General features: G+C 52.6%; 1 protein-coding gene across 6 annotated transcripts in view; it reads left to right on the top strand.

The window, feature by feature from the left end:
- Positions 1-5,761: 5,761 nt before the first annotated feature.
- Positions 5,762-16,419, top strand: part of CEP131 (centrosomal protein 131) — a 36,624-nt gene continuing 25,966 nt past the window's right edge. For all 6 annotated transcript variants that reach the window (XM_017879285.1, XM_017879286.1, XM_017879287.1 and 3 more), the window contains exons 1-2: positions 5,762-5,990; positions 8,614-8,807. In XM_017879285.1, the coding sequence (XP_017734774.1) occupies positions 8,631-8,807 (177 nt within the window). In that variant the 5' untranslated portion in view covers positions 5,762-5,990; positions 8,614-8,630. The remainder of the gene's footprint in view (positions 5,991-8,613; positions 8,808-16,419) is intronic.

Below are 16,419 nucleotides of genomic sequence, written 5' to 3' on the forward strand. Positions count from 1 at the left end.
CATTGTAATGCTATAAATAGTTCCTGTGAACACTACTTTGGCTGCATCCTGTGAATTTTGGTACATTTAAATTTTTATTTAGCTCTAAATATTTTTTTTTTTTTTTTTTTTTTTAAGACGGAGTCTCGCTCTGTCACCCAGGCTGAGTGCACGTGGCTGGATCTCAGCTCACTGCAAGCTCCGCTCCTGGGTTCACGCCATTCCTCCTGCTCAGCCCTCCGGGTAGCGGGACTACAGGCGCGCCACCTTCGCCCGCCTAGTTTTTTGTAGTTTTTAGTAGAGACGGTTTTCCCCGTGGTTAGCCGGATGGTTCGATCTCCTGACCTCGTGATCCGCCGCCTCGGCCTCCAAAGTGCTGGATTACAGGCGTGAGCCACCAGCGCGCCGGCCTGCTCTAAATATTTTTACATTTATCTTGAGACTTCCTTTTTGTCCAGTGGGTTATTTTAAAGCATATTATGTTATGATTTAATTCTGATAGCATATTTTGTATGATTTCTGTTGTATTGTTTAAAGATTTCAAGCCTAGGCAACATAGCAAGACCCCATTTCTACAAAAAAAAAAAAAAAAATTAGCCAGGCATGGTCCCGGCTACCCAGGTGGCTGAGGCAGGAGGATTGCTTGAACTCCACAGGTCAAGGCTGCAGTGAGCCATGATTGTGCCATTGCACTCTAGCTCTGTCACCCAGTGCAGTGGTGCAGTCACGGCTCACTGCAGTCTCAACCTCCTGAGTTCAAGCAGTCCTAAGCAATCCTCATGCCTCAGTCACCACACATGGTTTTTTGTTTTTGTTTTGTTTTTTTTGGTAGAGACAGGGCTCTCGCTGTGTTGCCCATGCTGGTCTCCAACTCCTGGCCTCCTGCAGTTCTCCCACCTCAGCCTCCCAAAGTATCAGGATGACAGGCATGAGCTGCTGTGCCTGGCCTCACACTTTCGTTAAGGATTTCAAACTTTTGTTAAAGTGTGTTTTATGGCCAAGAATATAGTTTATCTTGGTGGATGTTCCATGTACACTTGGTCTAGAAAACTAGAGATCAATATCCTTCAGGAATACAGATGCAAAATTCCTCAAGAAAACAACAAAATGAATCCAATAATATATGAAAAGTATAATACATCACTATAAGTGGAATATATCCCAGGGATGCAAGGCGGTTTCAACCTAGGAAAATCAGTGTAATTCAATCCATCAGATTAACAGTAAAGAAAAACCGCATGTTCATCTTATGCAGAAAAAGCAAGAAACAAAATAAATTCAACATTCACTCATGACCCCAAAACGCTCCCAAATTTGACAAGCTAGAAATGTAAGAGATCTTTTGCGTGGCAAGGGGCTTCTGCAAAAACCCCTCAGCTGACATCGTGCTTACTGCTGAAGGACTGAATGTTTTTCCCCTGCGATTGGAAAGAAGGCCGTGGTGTGCACGCTAACCATTTCTGTTCAGCATTACACTGAAGCCCTGGTCGGTTCGATAAAGCAAGAAAAAACAAGAAAGCCAGGCACGTTAGAAAGGAAGAAATAAAACATACTGTTCACAGAAAACAGGACTGTAGAAAATCCCATGAAATCTACCAAAAACTTCCTAAGAAGTGAGGTTAGCAAAGACACAGGCTCCAGGGTAAATACACTAAAATCAATTACACTTGTGTAATAGCAATAAACAATGGGACGTTAAAGCATAAAAAACTACCATTTGTAATGGCACTCCAAAAATGAAATAATTAGGTGTAAATTAGAAAGATATAGGTAGGATGTGTATGCTGAAAACTACAAAATACTGAAGAAAGAAATCAATGAAGATCCAAATCAGTGGAGAGATATACCATGTTCATCAATTATGGTGTCAATTCTTCCCAAATTACAGGTCTACAGATTTAGATAGTGACAAGCTGAAACTAAAATTTATAAGAAAACTCAAAAGAATTGGAATAGCCAAGGTAATTTGGAAAAAGAAGAACAAAGGACTGAAAACCCGATTTCAAGATTTACTATAGGCCAGGTGCAGTGGCTTACATCTGTAATCCCAGCACTTTGGGAGGCAAAGGTGGGAGAATTGCTTGAGCCTAGGAATTTGAGACTAGCCTGGGCAATAGGTGAGCCCCCCATCTCTGCAAAAAAAAAAAAAAAAAAAAAAAAAAGGTGCACTAATCAAGTGGTATTGGTGAAAAGGTAGAAACACAGATCAATGGACTAGTATATTGTTCAGAATAGACTATATGGTCAACTGCCCTGCTACAAACATGTAAAGGTTCTTTTTGAAAATTTTTTGCATATAGAGGCTTAATGAAGAAAGAGCAGCCTTTCAACAGATGGTACTGGAACAACTGGGCCTCCATATGCAAAATAGAAAAAAAAAGAACCTTGGCCCATACCTCACACCTTACATAAAATTTAAACTGAATCATAGACCTAAATATGAAAGCTAAAACCATAAAACTTCTAGAGGAAAACAGAGGAGAAAATATTGTCTCTGGATTAGCCAATGTCATCATATACAAGATATAAAAAGCACAAATAATAAAATAAAAAGTTGGACTTTATTAAATTTAAAAACTTCTCTTTGGGCCAGGTGTGGTGGCTCATGCCTGTAAGCCCAGCACTTTGGGAGGCCGAGGTCAGAGGATCACTTGAGGTCAAGAGTTCAAAACCAGCCTGGCCAACATGGCAAAACCCTGTCTCTACTAAAAATACAAAAATTAGCATGGTGGTGGGCGCCTGTAGTCCCCGCTACTCGGGAGGCTGAGGCAGGAGAGTAGATTGAACCCACAAGGCAGAGGTTGCAGTGAGCCAAGATCATGCCACTGTACTCCAGCCTGGGCAGCAGAGCAAGACTCCATCTCAAAAACAAAACAAAATAAAACAAACTTCTCTTTGAATGACACAGTTAAGAAAATGGAAAGAAGCCACAGACTGGGGGAATTTATGTGCAAATCACACATCTCATGAAAGACATATAAAGACCATTTGAAGAACACTAAAAAGTAAAAAACAAACCACCCCAAATTTCAAAGAAGGCAAATGATTTGAACAGATACTTCGCTAAAGAAGATACATGAATATCTGACACAGAAGCACATGAATAGATAGATTCTCAACATCGTTAGTCTTCAGGGAAATGCAATTTATAAAATATTGGATCCCATTACATACCTATTAATATGACTTAAAAACATAAAACCAGGCTGGGCGCTGTGGCTCACGCCTGTAATCCCAGCAATTTGGGACACTGAGGCAGGCAGATCACGAGGTCAGGAGATTGAGACCATCCTGGCTAACACAGTGAAACCCCGTCTCTACTAAAAAAAAAAAAAATTAGCCGGGCGTGGTGGCAGGTGCCGGTGGTCCCAGCTACTCGGGAGGCTGAGGCAGGAGAATGGTGTGAACCCTGGAGGCAGAGCTTTCAGTGAGCCAAGATCACATCACTGCACTCCAGCCTGGGCAACAAGCAAGACTCCATCTCAAAAATAAATAAATAAATAAAATAAAAACAAATAAATAAGTAAACAAGTAAAACCAAACCCACAATACCAAGAGCCAAGGAGGATGGGGAGCAACTGCAGCGCCTGTGGCACTGGTGGGAGTGTAGAGCTGTATAACTTCTTTGGAAAATAGCTTAGTAGGTCGGTGTGGTGGCTCATGCCTGTATTCCCAGCACTTTGGGAGGCCGAGGCGGGTGGATCACCTGAAGTCAGCAGTTTAGAAGACCAGCCTGGCCAATATGATGAAACCCTGTCTCTACTAAAAATACAAAAATTAGCCCGGCATGGTGGTGTGTGCCTGTAATCCCAGCTACTTGGGAGGCTGAGACAGGAGAATCACTTGAGCCCAGGAAGCGGAGGTTGGAGTGAGCCAAGATCATGCCATTGCACTCTAGCCTGGGCGACAGAATGAGACTCCATCTCGAAAAAGAAAAGAAGGACCGGGCGCAGTGGCTGCAGACTGCCTTAATTCCAGCTACTTGGGAGGGCAGAGGTGGGCAAGATCATGAGGTTCAGGAGATGAGACTCATCTGGCTAACATGGTCAACCCGCTCACTAAAAAACAAAACATAGCGGCGTGGGCTGCGCGCCTGTAACCCAGCAACTGGGAGGCTGAGGCAGGAGAATGGGCATGGACCTCAGGAGGCAGAGCTTGCAAGTGGACCAGATCACACCACTGCACTCAGCCTGGCAACAGAGCGAGACTCCTGTCTCAATAAAAAAAGAAAAATAATTGGCAGTTTCCTTTTTTTCTTTCCTTTTTTTTTTTTTTTCTGAGACAGAGTCTTGCTCTGTCGCTCAGGCTGGAGTGCAGTGGTGATCTCCGCTCACTGCAATCTTCACCTCCCAGGTTCAAGCGATTCTCCTGCCTCATCCTCCCGAGTAGCTGGGACTCCAGGTGGACGCCACCAGGCATGGGTAATTTTTTTGGATTTTTACTAGAGACGGGATTTTGCCATGTTGGCTAGGCTGGTCTCGAAATCCTGACCTCAGGTGATCCGCCCACCTCAGCGTCGCAAGATTCTAGAATTACAGGCGTGACCCACTGCGCCCGGCCAGCAGTTTCTTATAAACTATCATATAATCCAGCAACCCCACTGCTGGGTATTTACACAAGAGAAATGAAAAGTTGTGTCCACACAGAAGCCGGTTAGTGAATGTTTATGGCAGCGTCATTCATAATTGCCAAGCGCCAGGAACAATCTCTGCGTCCTTCATTTGATGAATAAAATAAGCAAATGTGGTTGACACTGGTTACAGGATACCACTCAGCAATAAACAGGAACCAGCATGAATCTCAAAATGCGAAGTGGTAGAAGCCAGACCCACAGGCTACGCGCTGCGTGACATCCCTTTTGTGTAACATTCTGGAAAAGGCCGCGTCTACGGATGGAGAACAGAGAGAACTGAGCAGCCGCAACCAGCGGTCAGCAGGTGCGGGATCCGGAGGGAGAATGTTCTGTAACTAAGTTACACAACTCCACTGCGCACCAGAAAATGTGGATTTTACTGTATATAAATCAAACTTTTTATTTTATAGAGCATTGGACTTTTTAAAAAGCGGGGGCAGGGGAGACCAGTGTGCTGTGACTTTTAGGGGAAGGGTGCTTCCCTGGAGAGGACCCGGGCGGGATCCCCAGGGCTTCCGCAGGGAGGGGAGTCACAGAGCTGCCACGCACGGGGCGCAGCGCTAAAACTTTGGAGAAGGAAGAAAAACAACAACAAAGCAGAGCGAAGGGAAGGAGGTCAGGGGGGTTAGCAAGGCGCCCACACGCCCTCGTGGTCGTACTGGGTAAGGAGGGGAGGCGCGCACGCGGGTGGGGACAGGGCGGCCTAGGACAGCAGGGGAGCCCGGGGCCGCGGGAGTGCAGCGGCCTGGGGTAGTCGGGAGCGGAGCCGAGGCCCCGTGCTCCTCGTGCCCTCCCTGGTGTCTCCTTCCCAGGCCCTGCGTGCCCCGCCCACACCTGCCTTTCCCAGCCCACATCTGCCACGCCCCACTCGCCCGTCACACCCCCACTTCACGCCCCGCCCACAACCCCTGGGCCCCGGCCAGCTCCGCCCGCCGCCCTCGGCCCCCCGCCCCCTACATGACCCTCCCCTTTCCAGCCGCGTCCAATCGGCCGCCCGCCGCCGTCGTGTCCCTCAGCTATCAGCCGCTCCTCCCACGCTTGAACTTCGCGAAGGACAGCCGAGCGGCCCAATGAGTTCCCGGGACGGCCTGAGCGGGAGCGTGAAGGGCCAATCCGGAGTCGGCGCGCGCAGGAAAGGCGGGCCAGCGTGACGGGCTGGGGAGGTGGTGCCAGGCTGGTTGCTAGCTGCCGCCGCCGCTCACCCCGGTCCCCCGGCCGCTTCACTGTCACCGGGCCTCTGGGCAGTGTTGGGGTGGCGGGGCGCCAGGTCACCGACCCGAGCTTTGGGCGCGACTGGTTCCGCATCCCTCCCCGCCGGCCGAATCTGCAGGCCCCGCGCGCCAGGCCCGCTTGGCGGCTGCGCCCCCAGCCCGCGCAGGTGAGGGGGCCCGGGCAAGGGATGGGGTTGCAGGGCGCGCGGAGGTTGGGGGGGATCCGGAGCCCTCGCAGGTGGGAGGTCCTGGTCAAGTGATGAAGTGATGGGGCACGCACAGGTGAGGAGGGGATCTGGTGCCCGCGCAATTGAGGGAGGGGTCCGGGGTAAGTGAGGGGAGGGGGATCCAGGGTGCCCACAGGTGAGGGGGGTCCGGAGCCCGCGCAGGTGAGGAGAGGCTCGTGCCTGAGGATATGGGTCCCCACCTCCACCCCCTCCATCTCCCTCCACTGCCCTCCGGTCCCCAGGACAACATGGAGTCCAGTCCTGGCATCTCTGGCCCGGCTGCCTTAAACCCTAGGGGAAATGGGGAGATGGGAGCTGCCCCGTGGACAAGTGGAGGGCTCTGCTCTGCGCATGGGCTCTGGTCTCGCTGTCCAGGGTCAGGGTCAGGGTCAGGGTCAGGGTCAGGGTCAACCCACCCCGGGGACCAGGTCTGGACTCTGGTCATCACTCCCCGCCCCTTCAGGTCCTGGGAGGGACACAGTTTTATCCAAGATGTAGTGGCCTCCTAGGCCTCCCTTCTTCTGGCCTGGAGGTTTCCATGGAGAGGCCGTGTTCGCCGTCCCAGAGCCGCTTGCATGTGGGGCTGGGAGAGCAGAGCCCTGGGCTCCAGGGTCTTGCATGGGTCCAGCCAGGGATGGACAGTGCCCTGCAGGAGGAGGGTGCTAAGTTCCATCAGCACAATCAGAAGTGCATAACTGCGGACTTGGACCTGGTCAGTGGCAGGGTCAGCCTCTAGGGGGTAGGGGTATCCACCTCTCCATGGAAGGGACCTTGGGGGACCTGCTGTGGGGTGCTGGGCTGAAGGAAGCCCAGGGTGACCTTGGGCGATAGATTGGGTGCCTGCTGGCCCATTGGAGGCCGCCGCGGCAGGGAGGTAATTCTCAACGTTGGTCCCTGGCGCCAGCCTCTCCCGTTCATCTACTGGTTCAGCTGAGCGCCTTCCCCTGCGGGTGCTGGGGTTGCACTGGACCAACTGTGTACAGCCACGGGAAGGGAGTCAGAGCTGGATGGGGAGTGAAGAGTGATGGGTGCTCAGGGAAGGCCTCTGAGTGCAGGGAGGGAGTGTCCTGAGACCTAGAGGCAGGGGACGCCCAGGCCAAGCTGGCTGAGTTTGAGGAGCACCAGGGAGGCTGTGTTGGCTAAAGCCACAACAAAGGGGCACAGCAGGGGAGCTGATGAGGTCACAGAGAATACAGGGTCAGATCTTGCAGGAGTTGGATGTGTGGGTTTTATTCTCTGTGTCTAGGAAGCTGTTGCAGGGTTTTTGGTAGGGGCACATGCGCGAGCTGAGACCCATTCAGAAAGATCAGCTGAGGTGCCAAGGCGGGGTGGGCTGGGGGCTGGCAGGGTTTGCTCTGAGAAGTTCCAAAGTAAGGAAGCCAGCATCCGCAGGCTTATCCCCTCTGTCGTCAGAACACCCGTCCCCTGCTGGAATAACACGTTACCCAGTGAGTGCTCGCCCAGTGCGGCCTTGAGGCCTTGAGACCAGCACCTCGTCTGGACCTCACAAAACCACCCCCACTTTTTTTTTTTTTTTGAGATGGAGTCTTGCTCTGTTGCCCAGGCTGGAGTGCAGTGACATGATCTTGGCTCACTGCAAACTCTGCCTGCCAGATACAAGCAATTCCCCTGCCTCAGCCTCCCGAGTAGCTGGGATTATAGGTGCCCGCCACCACGCCCAGCTAATTTTTTGAATTTTTTAGTAGAGGTGAGGTTTCACCATGTTGCTTAGGCTGGTCTTGAACTCCTGAGCTCAGGCAATCTGCCTGCTTGGCCTCCCTAAGTGTTGGGATTACAGGAGTGAGCTGCTGCGCCTTGCCAACACGCAACCCCTTTTTAAAATGTGTATTTTACAGAGACGGGCGCGGTGGCTCATGCCTGTAATCCCAGCACTTTGGGAGGCTGAGGCAGGTGAATGACTTGAGGTCAGGAGTTCGAGACCAGCCTGTTCAACATGGCAAAACCCTATCTCTATTGAAAATACAAAAATTAGCCAGGTGTGGTGGCGGGCACCTGTAATCCCAGCTGCTTGGGAGGCTGAGGCAGGAGAATCGCTTGAACCTGGGAGGCAGAGGTGGCAGTGAGCCGAGATGGCACCACTGCACTCCAGCCTGGGTGACAAGAACGATACTCTGTTTCAAAAAAAAAAATCAAATGTCCGTTTTACAGAAGAAGAGACTGGGGCTCGGGCAGTGACTTTCAGAATCACGGTGTGGGATAGATGGCAGAACCCAGCTCACATCGACAGTGGCCTGTGGCCCAGGCTCCCTCTGGGGTGCTGCTGGCTTGTTCCCACCCACGGGCCTTGCCTTCGCTGCCCACCTGTCCATCATCTGGGGCCCTCCTGGACGTTGGGCTCAGAACAGCTCCCTCGTGTTCCTCTTGAGGAGCCTACCACCGGCCAGAGGGCTACATAGGTTGTGACAGGCCTTCCTGGGAAGCTTGGTGGCCAGTGGAGCCGGGTGTCCTGGGCTGGCTGAGGCTGGGCTGGAGGCGGTGGGTGCAGGGGACTATAGTTCCCCCACCCACAGCATCTCACTGCAGCTCTTGCTTCCCCGCTCAGGACCTGCCTCGTCCACCATGAAAGGCACCCGGGCCATCGGCAGCGCCCCGGAGCGCAGCCCAGCAGGTGTGGACCTGAGTCTGACAGGTCTCCCTCCGCCTGTGTCCCGGCGCCCTGGCAGCGCCGCCACCACCAAGCCCATCGTCCGCTCTGTCTCCGTGGTCACAGGCAGCGAGCAGAAGAGGAAGGCGCTGGTGAGTACTGCGGCCTGGGGATCCGGGTCCCTGCCTCCTGGAGGGCTGTTGTTTGGTTGGCATCTGACCCCTGGGTCCAGCTCACATGTGAACAAGTGCCTCCCATCTGGACGTGTTGGAGCCTTGTGGCTGTTCCGGGGGCAGGCAGGACTTGAGTCTTACAGGCCTGGACGCTGAATCACTAGAAGGTCAAGCCGGAGGCTGGATTCTCTCAGTGCCAGCCCCAGGCCTCCTGTGCCACCGCTCCTTAGATTCGTTTGAATCCTCAAGAAATGGGGTTGGCCGGGCGCGGTGGCTCACACCTGTAATCCCAGCACTTTGGGAGGCCAAGGCAGGCGAATCACCTGAGGTCGGGAGTTCAAGACCAGCCTGACCAAGATGGTGAAACTCTGTCTCTACTAAAGATATAAAAAAAAAAATTAGCCGGGCATGGTGGCGCATGCCTGTAATCCCAGCTACTCCGGAGGCCGAGGCAGGAGATTTGCTTGAACCCGGGAGGCAGAGGTTGTGGTGAGCCGAGATCGAGCCATTGCACTCCAGCCTGACGACAGAGTGAGACGCCATATCAAAAAAAAAAAAAAAAAGAAAAGAAAAAGAAAGAAATGGGGTTGACCTGGGGGGAGGGTGATGAGCTCCTGGTGGTCTTGGAGAAACCTAGACGGGCGTGTGGGTGTGTGGGCAGCAAGACAGCTGTGGAGCTTCGGGGTGAGAACTGCCTTTCCTGCCCACCTCTGGGAGTGGGGAAGAGGGTGACCAGTTCCCAGATGGGGGCTGTGAGAGGCAGGCCGGGCCTGCTGCACCCTAGTTGGTGTCTGCCAGGCCCAGTCTTCAGAGCAAGGGAGGAATCAAGCCACTCTGTGGGGGTTGGGGCAGAGCCTGACCAGAGTCTCGCCTGAGCTTCCGGAACAGCAAGGGTCTGGGGGCCTTGGCTTCGATGAGGCAGCAGGTCTGGGGCTCCCTGCCTGAGGTCCCTGCAGGGCAACACAGCAGGGCAGAGAGAAGTCTCGTGGGGTCTGGAGGGCAGTCGAGGCTTCCCACAGGAACCCCTGGTGGGTCCAGGCCAGGGTTCCACTGTGAATAAAAGGCTTGGACCTCCCCCTCCTTGAAAAAGTTATTCCTATGTCTGCCCTAAGCTAGAGGTGGGCAGGGTGGGGCCCGCCAGATGCCTAGCCGAGTTCTAGGGTAAGAGCAACTGGGCCAGTAGCCGGCCCTTGGACCAAGCAGGTTCCCAAAGGCTGGGGCCGGCAGGGCGGGGACCCAGGATGTCCTGACGTGTCAGTGTGGCCAGCAGGTTGTCTCAAGATTCGGTGCGTCTCTAGACACTCACAGACATAAGCTGTAAAAATAAAAGTATGCTGCATTGTTTTAGCAGAGGGGCAACCAACTTGGGCTAGAGCTATCTCTGAGCCCTCTGCCTCTCCTGTCCGCACCCCGGCTCCTGCGTCACTGACCCCCTCACCCACCTGCCTTGGCCCCTCCGTTTCTAAAGCCCTAGGTTCATGGCACATGGGGCAGGGAAGACGCACTTGAAATCGCAGATCTAGGCTGGGCGAGGTGGCTCACGCCTGTGATCCCAGCACTTTGGGAGGCTGAGGCAGGCAGATCACCTGAGGTCAGGAGTTTGAGACCAGCCTGGCCAAAATGGTGAAACCCTGTCTCTACTGAAAATACACAAATTAGCTGGGCGTGGTGGCCTGCACCCTTACTCCCAGCTACTTGGGAGACTGAGACAGGAGAGTTGCTTGAACCTGGGAGGTGGAGGCTGCAGTGAGCCGAGATCACACCACTGTACTCCAGCCTGGACGACAGAGCCAGACTCTGTCTCGAAAAAAGGAAGGAAGGAAGGAAGGAGGGAGGGGAGGGAGGAGGGACGGGAGGAGGGAGAGGAGGGAAGGAGAGGAAGGAAGGAGGCGGGAGAGGGACCGCGGAGAGGGTAAGGGACGGGAGGGAGGGACGCGCGCGGAAGGAAGCGGCGAGGCGAGGGAGAGGAGGAGGGGAGGAGGAGGGAGGAGTGGGAATGAAGGATGGGAGGGGAGGGGAGGGAGCTGCAGCTCTGTTGTTGGTGTGGAGACAGTGTTGTAAAAGTTTCCGGGTTTTCTAGTAGATGGTCATTCGGCGGCATGGACAGGCTCTATCTAGGACTGACCCGGGCACCTAACCACACTCCCAGCCTTTCTGCTGAGAATTGTTCTGTTGCTGAATAGAGGTTCAAAGCCACAGCGAGCACTAATCATATTGATCCCTCCTTTCCTGGGCCGGCACCATCGCCCACTCCTGCAGTGTTGAGTGGTGACTGCTGACAGTCCCCTCGTTCATGGAATGTTCCAGCTGTTGACTTCAATTCTTTGAGCCCCTCGCTTGATCCAAGACACCCCACCCCTGCATGCCTGTCTGCCTTCTGTCGGGCACATGGTGGGAGCTCAGGAACTGCTGGTGGAAGAGGGACCCCCCGCCAGTGTGTGACATGGCCTCAGGGGTTTCTGTTGTGCCCAGTCCCCATCCTCTCGGCCACCTGCCCTGCTGCCACTCAGTCTCATTGGGATTCCTGGAGAGCATTTGTTTTGGCCAGGCATGGCATCACACCTGTACCAGGCGGCACGCGATTCTCTTCCTCCTGGTGTTTGTGGGTGGGGTAGGGTGCTGTCCCCTGGCTCAGAGACCTTCTCAGTGGCCATTGGCCTGGGGTTTCCACTCTACCCCTTGTCTCTGAAGATCTTCCTGGGTCCAGGGCCTGCTGTCCCGGGATTCCCCATCCAGGATGTAACTGCAGTTCCTGCCGGTCTTCTGGCTCAAGAAATGTCGGTGCCAGACTGTAGAGCGTCCCTCTTCCTTGCTTGAGCTGTATGCCCACCTGATCCTCTAGCCCCCTAGATCATTATTCACTCTGGTTCCCTTCCCCATAGAGAAAAGAAATCTTTAAATCCCAAGAGCACAAGCTCACTGGGGAACAGACATCACTGCACACATGTCACAGCCACGGGGCCGCCTGCCCCTCCCTGGGCGATGTTGCCCCTCCTTCTTGCAGGTGGAGTTTAGGGTTTTTAGTCCATGACTGGATTTGCCATCTGAGCTTGAGTGGTGCGCTTCCACCGTGGTGTCCGTCAGTGAGCGGAAGCCGCTTTGCCCGTCCCCTGACATCCCTCTTGGAGGCTGTGAAACTGTCCCCAGGAGAGTCGAAACGATGAAAGGCCCCGTAACCCCATGGCCCTGACGCAATGACTGGTGCCATTTGTGGGATGATTTCAAAACTCCGACCTGTGTTTTTTGAATAGGTCGTTCACACGCACCGTTTGGGAAAAGGGAGCTCATTGAGCAGCGAGCCGGTCCCGCCCGATCTTGTGGGCCTCTCCTAGGCGGCCGCCGTTCCGCTTCTCCTGCACCCACCCTTGCTCTGGGCACACAGGCATCAGTGATGCTGGAGATATATTGGAACAAGTGCCGTATCAGTCAGCTGCATGGGGCTCCTGCATTCTCTCTTTTTTTTCTTTTTTAAGACAGGGGCTTGCTCTGTTGCCCAGGCTGGAGTGCAGTGGGGCAACCACAGCTTACTGCAGCTTCCACCTCCTGGACACAAGTGATCCTCTCACCTCAGTATCCTGAGTAGCATGGATTACAGGTGCTCACCACCCCGCCCAGCTCATTTTTTAATGTTTTTTTTTTTTTTTTTTTTTTTTGAGACAGACTTTTGCTCTTTTTGTCCAGGCTGGAGTGCATTGGTGAGATCTTGGCTCGCTGCAGCCTCCGCCTCCCGAGTTCAAGGGATTCTCCTGCCTCAGCCTCTCAAGTAGCTGGGATTACAGGCGTGCGCCACCATGCCCGGCTAATTTTGTATTTTTAGTAGAGACGGGGTTTTGCCATGTTGGTCAGGCTGGTCTTGAACTCCTGACCTTAGGTGATCCTCCCGCCTCAGCCTCCCAAAGTGCTGGGATTACAAGGTGTGAGCCACTGCACCTGGCCTACTAATTTTTAATTATTTTGTAGGGACAGGAGTCTCATTAGGTTGCTGGTCCTCAACCCCTGGGCTGAAGTGATCCTCCCGCCTCGGCCTCCCAAAGGGATGCGGTGGGCCACCGCATCCAGCCCTGTTCCCGCTTTCTTTACATTGTTTTGTGGCAGCTGACAACAGTTCATCAGATGATGCACCAGAACTTCACCCAGTGGTCCTCTGGATTTTCCTTGTCATAGTACCAAGAGTGGCGCAGCAAATACCCTTGTGTCTGTGCCATTTTGCATACATGTCAATATGCCTGCAGAATAAATCCTAAAGGATAATTACTGGGTCAGAGCATAAGTCCATTTGAAATTTTGAAAGGGGGCCAGGTGCGGAGGCTCATGCCTGTAATCCCAGCACTTTGGGAGGCCAAGGTGGGCAGATCGCTTGAGGTCAGGAGTTCGAGACCAGCCTGGCCAACGTGGTGAAACCTCGTCTGTACTAAAAATACAAAAATTAGCCAGACGTGGTGGTGGGCGCCTGTAATCCCAGCTACACAGGAGGCTGAGGCAGGAGAACTGATTGAACCCGGAAGCTGGAGGTTGCAGTGAGCCAAGATTGCACCACCACACTCTAGCCTGGGTGACAGCGAGACTCCATTTCAAAATAAATAAATAAATAAATAAAATTTGAAAGGGGGCTGGGAGTGGTGGCCAATATCTGTAATCCCAGCACTTTGCATGGCTGAGATGAGAGGATCACTTGAGGCCAGGAGTTTGAGACCAGCCTGGGCAACATAATGAGACCCCTGTCTCTTCAAAAAAATCAAAAAATTAGCAGAGTGTGGTGGTGCATGCCTGTAGTCCCAGCGACATGGGAGGCTAGAGCAGGAGGATGGCTTGAGCCCAGAAAGTTTGAGGCTGTAGTGAACTATGATCGTGCCACTGCACTCCAGCCTGGGTGACAGAGCGAGACTCTGTCTCAAAACAGAATTTTTTTAAATAGGCATTCCCAAGTTCCTCTCCATAAAGATCGTTGCCCCAAGTCACACTCGCGTCACAGGGTGCCATGGTACCTGCTCCCTCGTGCTCTGCCTGGCACACGTGCAGCACACTTTTTGTTCTTTACAGGTTCAATATGTAACAAAAGATATCTGACTGTACTACTTTTTAGTTTTTTAGTTTTACTTTTTATTTTATTTTTTTCTTTTTCTTTTTTGAGATGAAGTTTCACTCTTGTACCCCAGGCTGGAGTGCAATGGTGCGATCTTGGCTCACAGCAATCTCCATCTCCCGGGTTCAAGCAATTCTCCTGCCCCAGCCCCCAGAGTAGCTGGGATTACAGGCGTGCACCACCATGCCCAGCTAATTTTTGTATTTTTAGTAGAGACAGGATTTCACTATGTTGGCCAGGCTGGTCTCAAACTCCTGATCTCAAGTGATCCGCCCGCCTCGGCCTCCCAAAATGCTGGGATTACAGGCGTGAGCCACTGGCGTGACTGTGCGATTTTTAAAAATAAAGCTTTTATGTTAGTATAATTTTAAATTTATAGAAAACTTGGAAAGTGCAGGGTGTTCCCCTATACCCCACCCAGTGTCCGCCATTTGAATATCTTACATTATGATGGGACATGTGTACAATTAACAAGTCATTATTGATAAATCACTGACTAAAGTCCACACTTTATTTGTATTTTTGCAGTTTTTACCCGTTGTCCTTTTCTGTCCCAGGATCCCACATGATTTTTAGGCTGTGGGTCTCAGGCTCATTTGGGCTGTGAGTTTCTCAGACTCTCCTTGTTTTTAATGACCTTCGAATTTTGGGGAGAGCTGGTCAGGGATTTTACAGAAGGGTCCCCTGTTGGAGTTACCTGATACTTTTCTCGTGATCAGACCGTGGGGTGGTTTTAGGAGGAAGACCACAGAGGTAAAGTGCTCTTCCCCCCCATCCTGTCTGGGGTCCACATTGTCCATGTGACCTCTCACTGGGGGTGCTGCTGGCCTTGGTCCCCTGGCCAAGGTAGAGGGTCAGGCTTCACGGTGAAGTGGCCTGTCCCGTGTTCTCTGGCAGGAAGTCGCTTTGTTGAGCCCACACGGAAGGGGTGGGGAGTTTCGCTCGTCCTCCTTTAGAAAAGAGCGTCTATACAAGTTATTTGGAATTCTTCTACACAGGAGATTTGTCTGTGCACCCTCATTTGTAATTTTTTTTTTTTTTTTTTTTGGCACAATGTCTCACTCTGTTGCCCAGGCTGGAGTGCAGTGGCGTAATCTCAGCTCACTGCAACCTCCACCTCCCGGGTTCCAGCGATTCTCCTGTCTCAGCCTCCTGAGTACCTGGGACTACAGGTGCACGCCTGGCTAATTTTTGTATTTTAGTAGAGATGGGGGTTTCTTTTCTTTTTTTTTTTTTTTTTTTTGAGACGGAGTCTCGCTGTGTCGCCCAGGCTGGAGTGCAGTGGCCGGATCTCAGCTCACTGCAAGCTCCGCCTCCTGGGTTCACGCCATTCTCCTGCCTCAGCCTCCCGAGTAGCTGGGACTACAGGCGCCCGCCACCTCACCTGGCTAGTTTTTTGTATTTTTTAGTAGAGACGGGGTTTCACCATGTTAGCCAGGATGGTCTCGATCTCCTGACCTCATGATCCGCCCGTCTCAGCCTCCCAAAGTGCTGGGATTACAGGCTTGAGCCACTGCGCCCGGCCGAGATGGGGGTTTCACTGTGTTGTCCAGGCCGGTCTCAAACTCCCGACGTCAAGTGATCTGTCTGCCTCGGCCTCCCAGAGTGCTGGGATTACAGGCGTGAGCCACCGCACCTGGCCCCACTTATTAATTTTTTCAATCATTTATTATAAGGGACTCGTGGATATTTGTTTTACACGTCGAGTTATTCAATGCTGGTTGGCTTGTTTGGTTGCTCTCATTGTCACAGCTTTGGCCACTGGGAACTTCAGGTGGCTCTTGCATCCGCGTCATTGACCTCACTCTGTCTTGTGAGCACGTCCTTATTTCTGGCCCTATAAACTGCTCCAGCCTCATCTTGTCTCTTTCCTTGTCCAGTCCTAGAATCAGCCATTTCTGCAAGAAGCTCCGGTTCTTTTTCTTGGAGAGTGGTCTTAGAAGGCCCAGGTCTGGGAGCTGGGTGTGCTCGTCACTACTGGGCTGCTTCTGGTCTTCTCAGCCAACAGAGCAAGGAAGCGTGTAGTGTATGTCAACTGGTGTGTAATATACACACTGTCTATACATAGTAACCACTGGTGTCCTGGGTTATACTGATGTCTCTACCTCTAGTGGCGCCTCTTGCCCCCCCACACTTGCTGACTGTAACCTGCCCTCCAGCAGTGAGGATGCGGCCCCGTTGTCTGCTGTCCCTGGTTTAGCTCCTGTGTGTGTGTAAGGTGTGTAAGGTGGTGTCACAGTGAATAACCCAAACCCCATGGGAAGAACACCACCAATGCTGTGCCATGCTCTGGGACAGCCCCTCTGCACGGGCCCCACTCCTGCCCAGGGCTACTCTGACATCTGACAGCACCTCTGCCTCTAGGCTGGTGGGCCCGACTCCTGCCCAGGGCTACTCGGGACAGCACCTCTGCCTCTAGGCTCACGGGCCCCACTCCTGCCCAGGGCTACTCGGGACAGCACCTCGCCCTCCACCTCTGATTGTATTTCTTTTTTTTTTTTTTTTTTT

Source organism: Rhinopithecus bieti, unplaced genomic scaffold (assembly GCF_001698545.2).
Source record: "Rhinopithecus bieti isolate Rb0 unplaced genomic scaffold, ASM169854v2 scaffold_9899, whole genome shotgun sequence".
In the NCBI taxonomy this organism is placed as follows: Eukaryota; Metazoa; Chordata; class Mammalia; order Primates; family Cercopithecidae; genus Rhinopithecus; species Rhinopithecus bieti.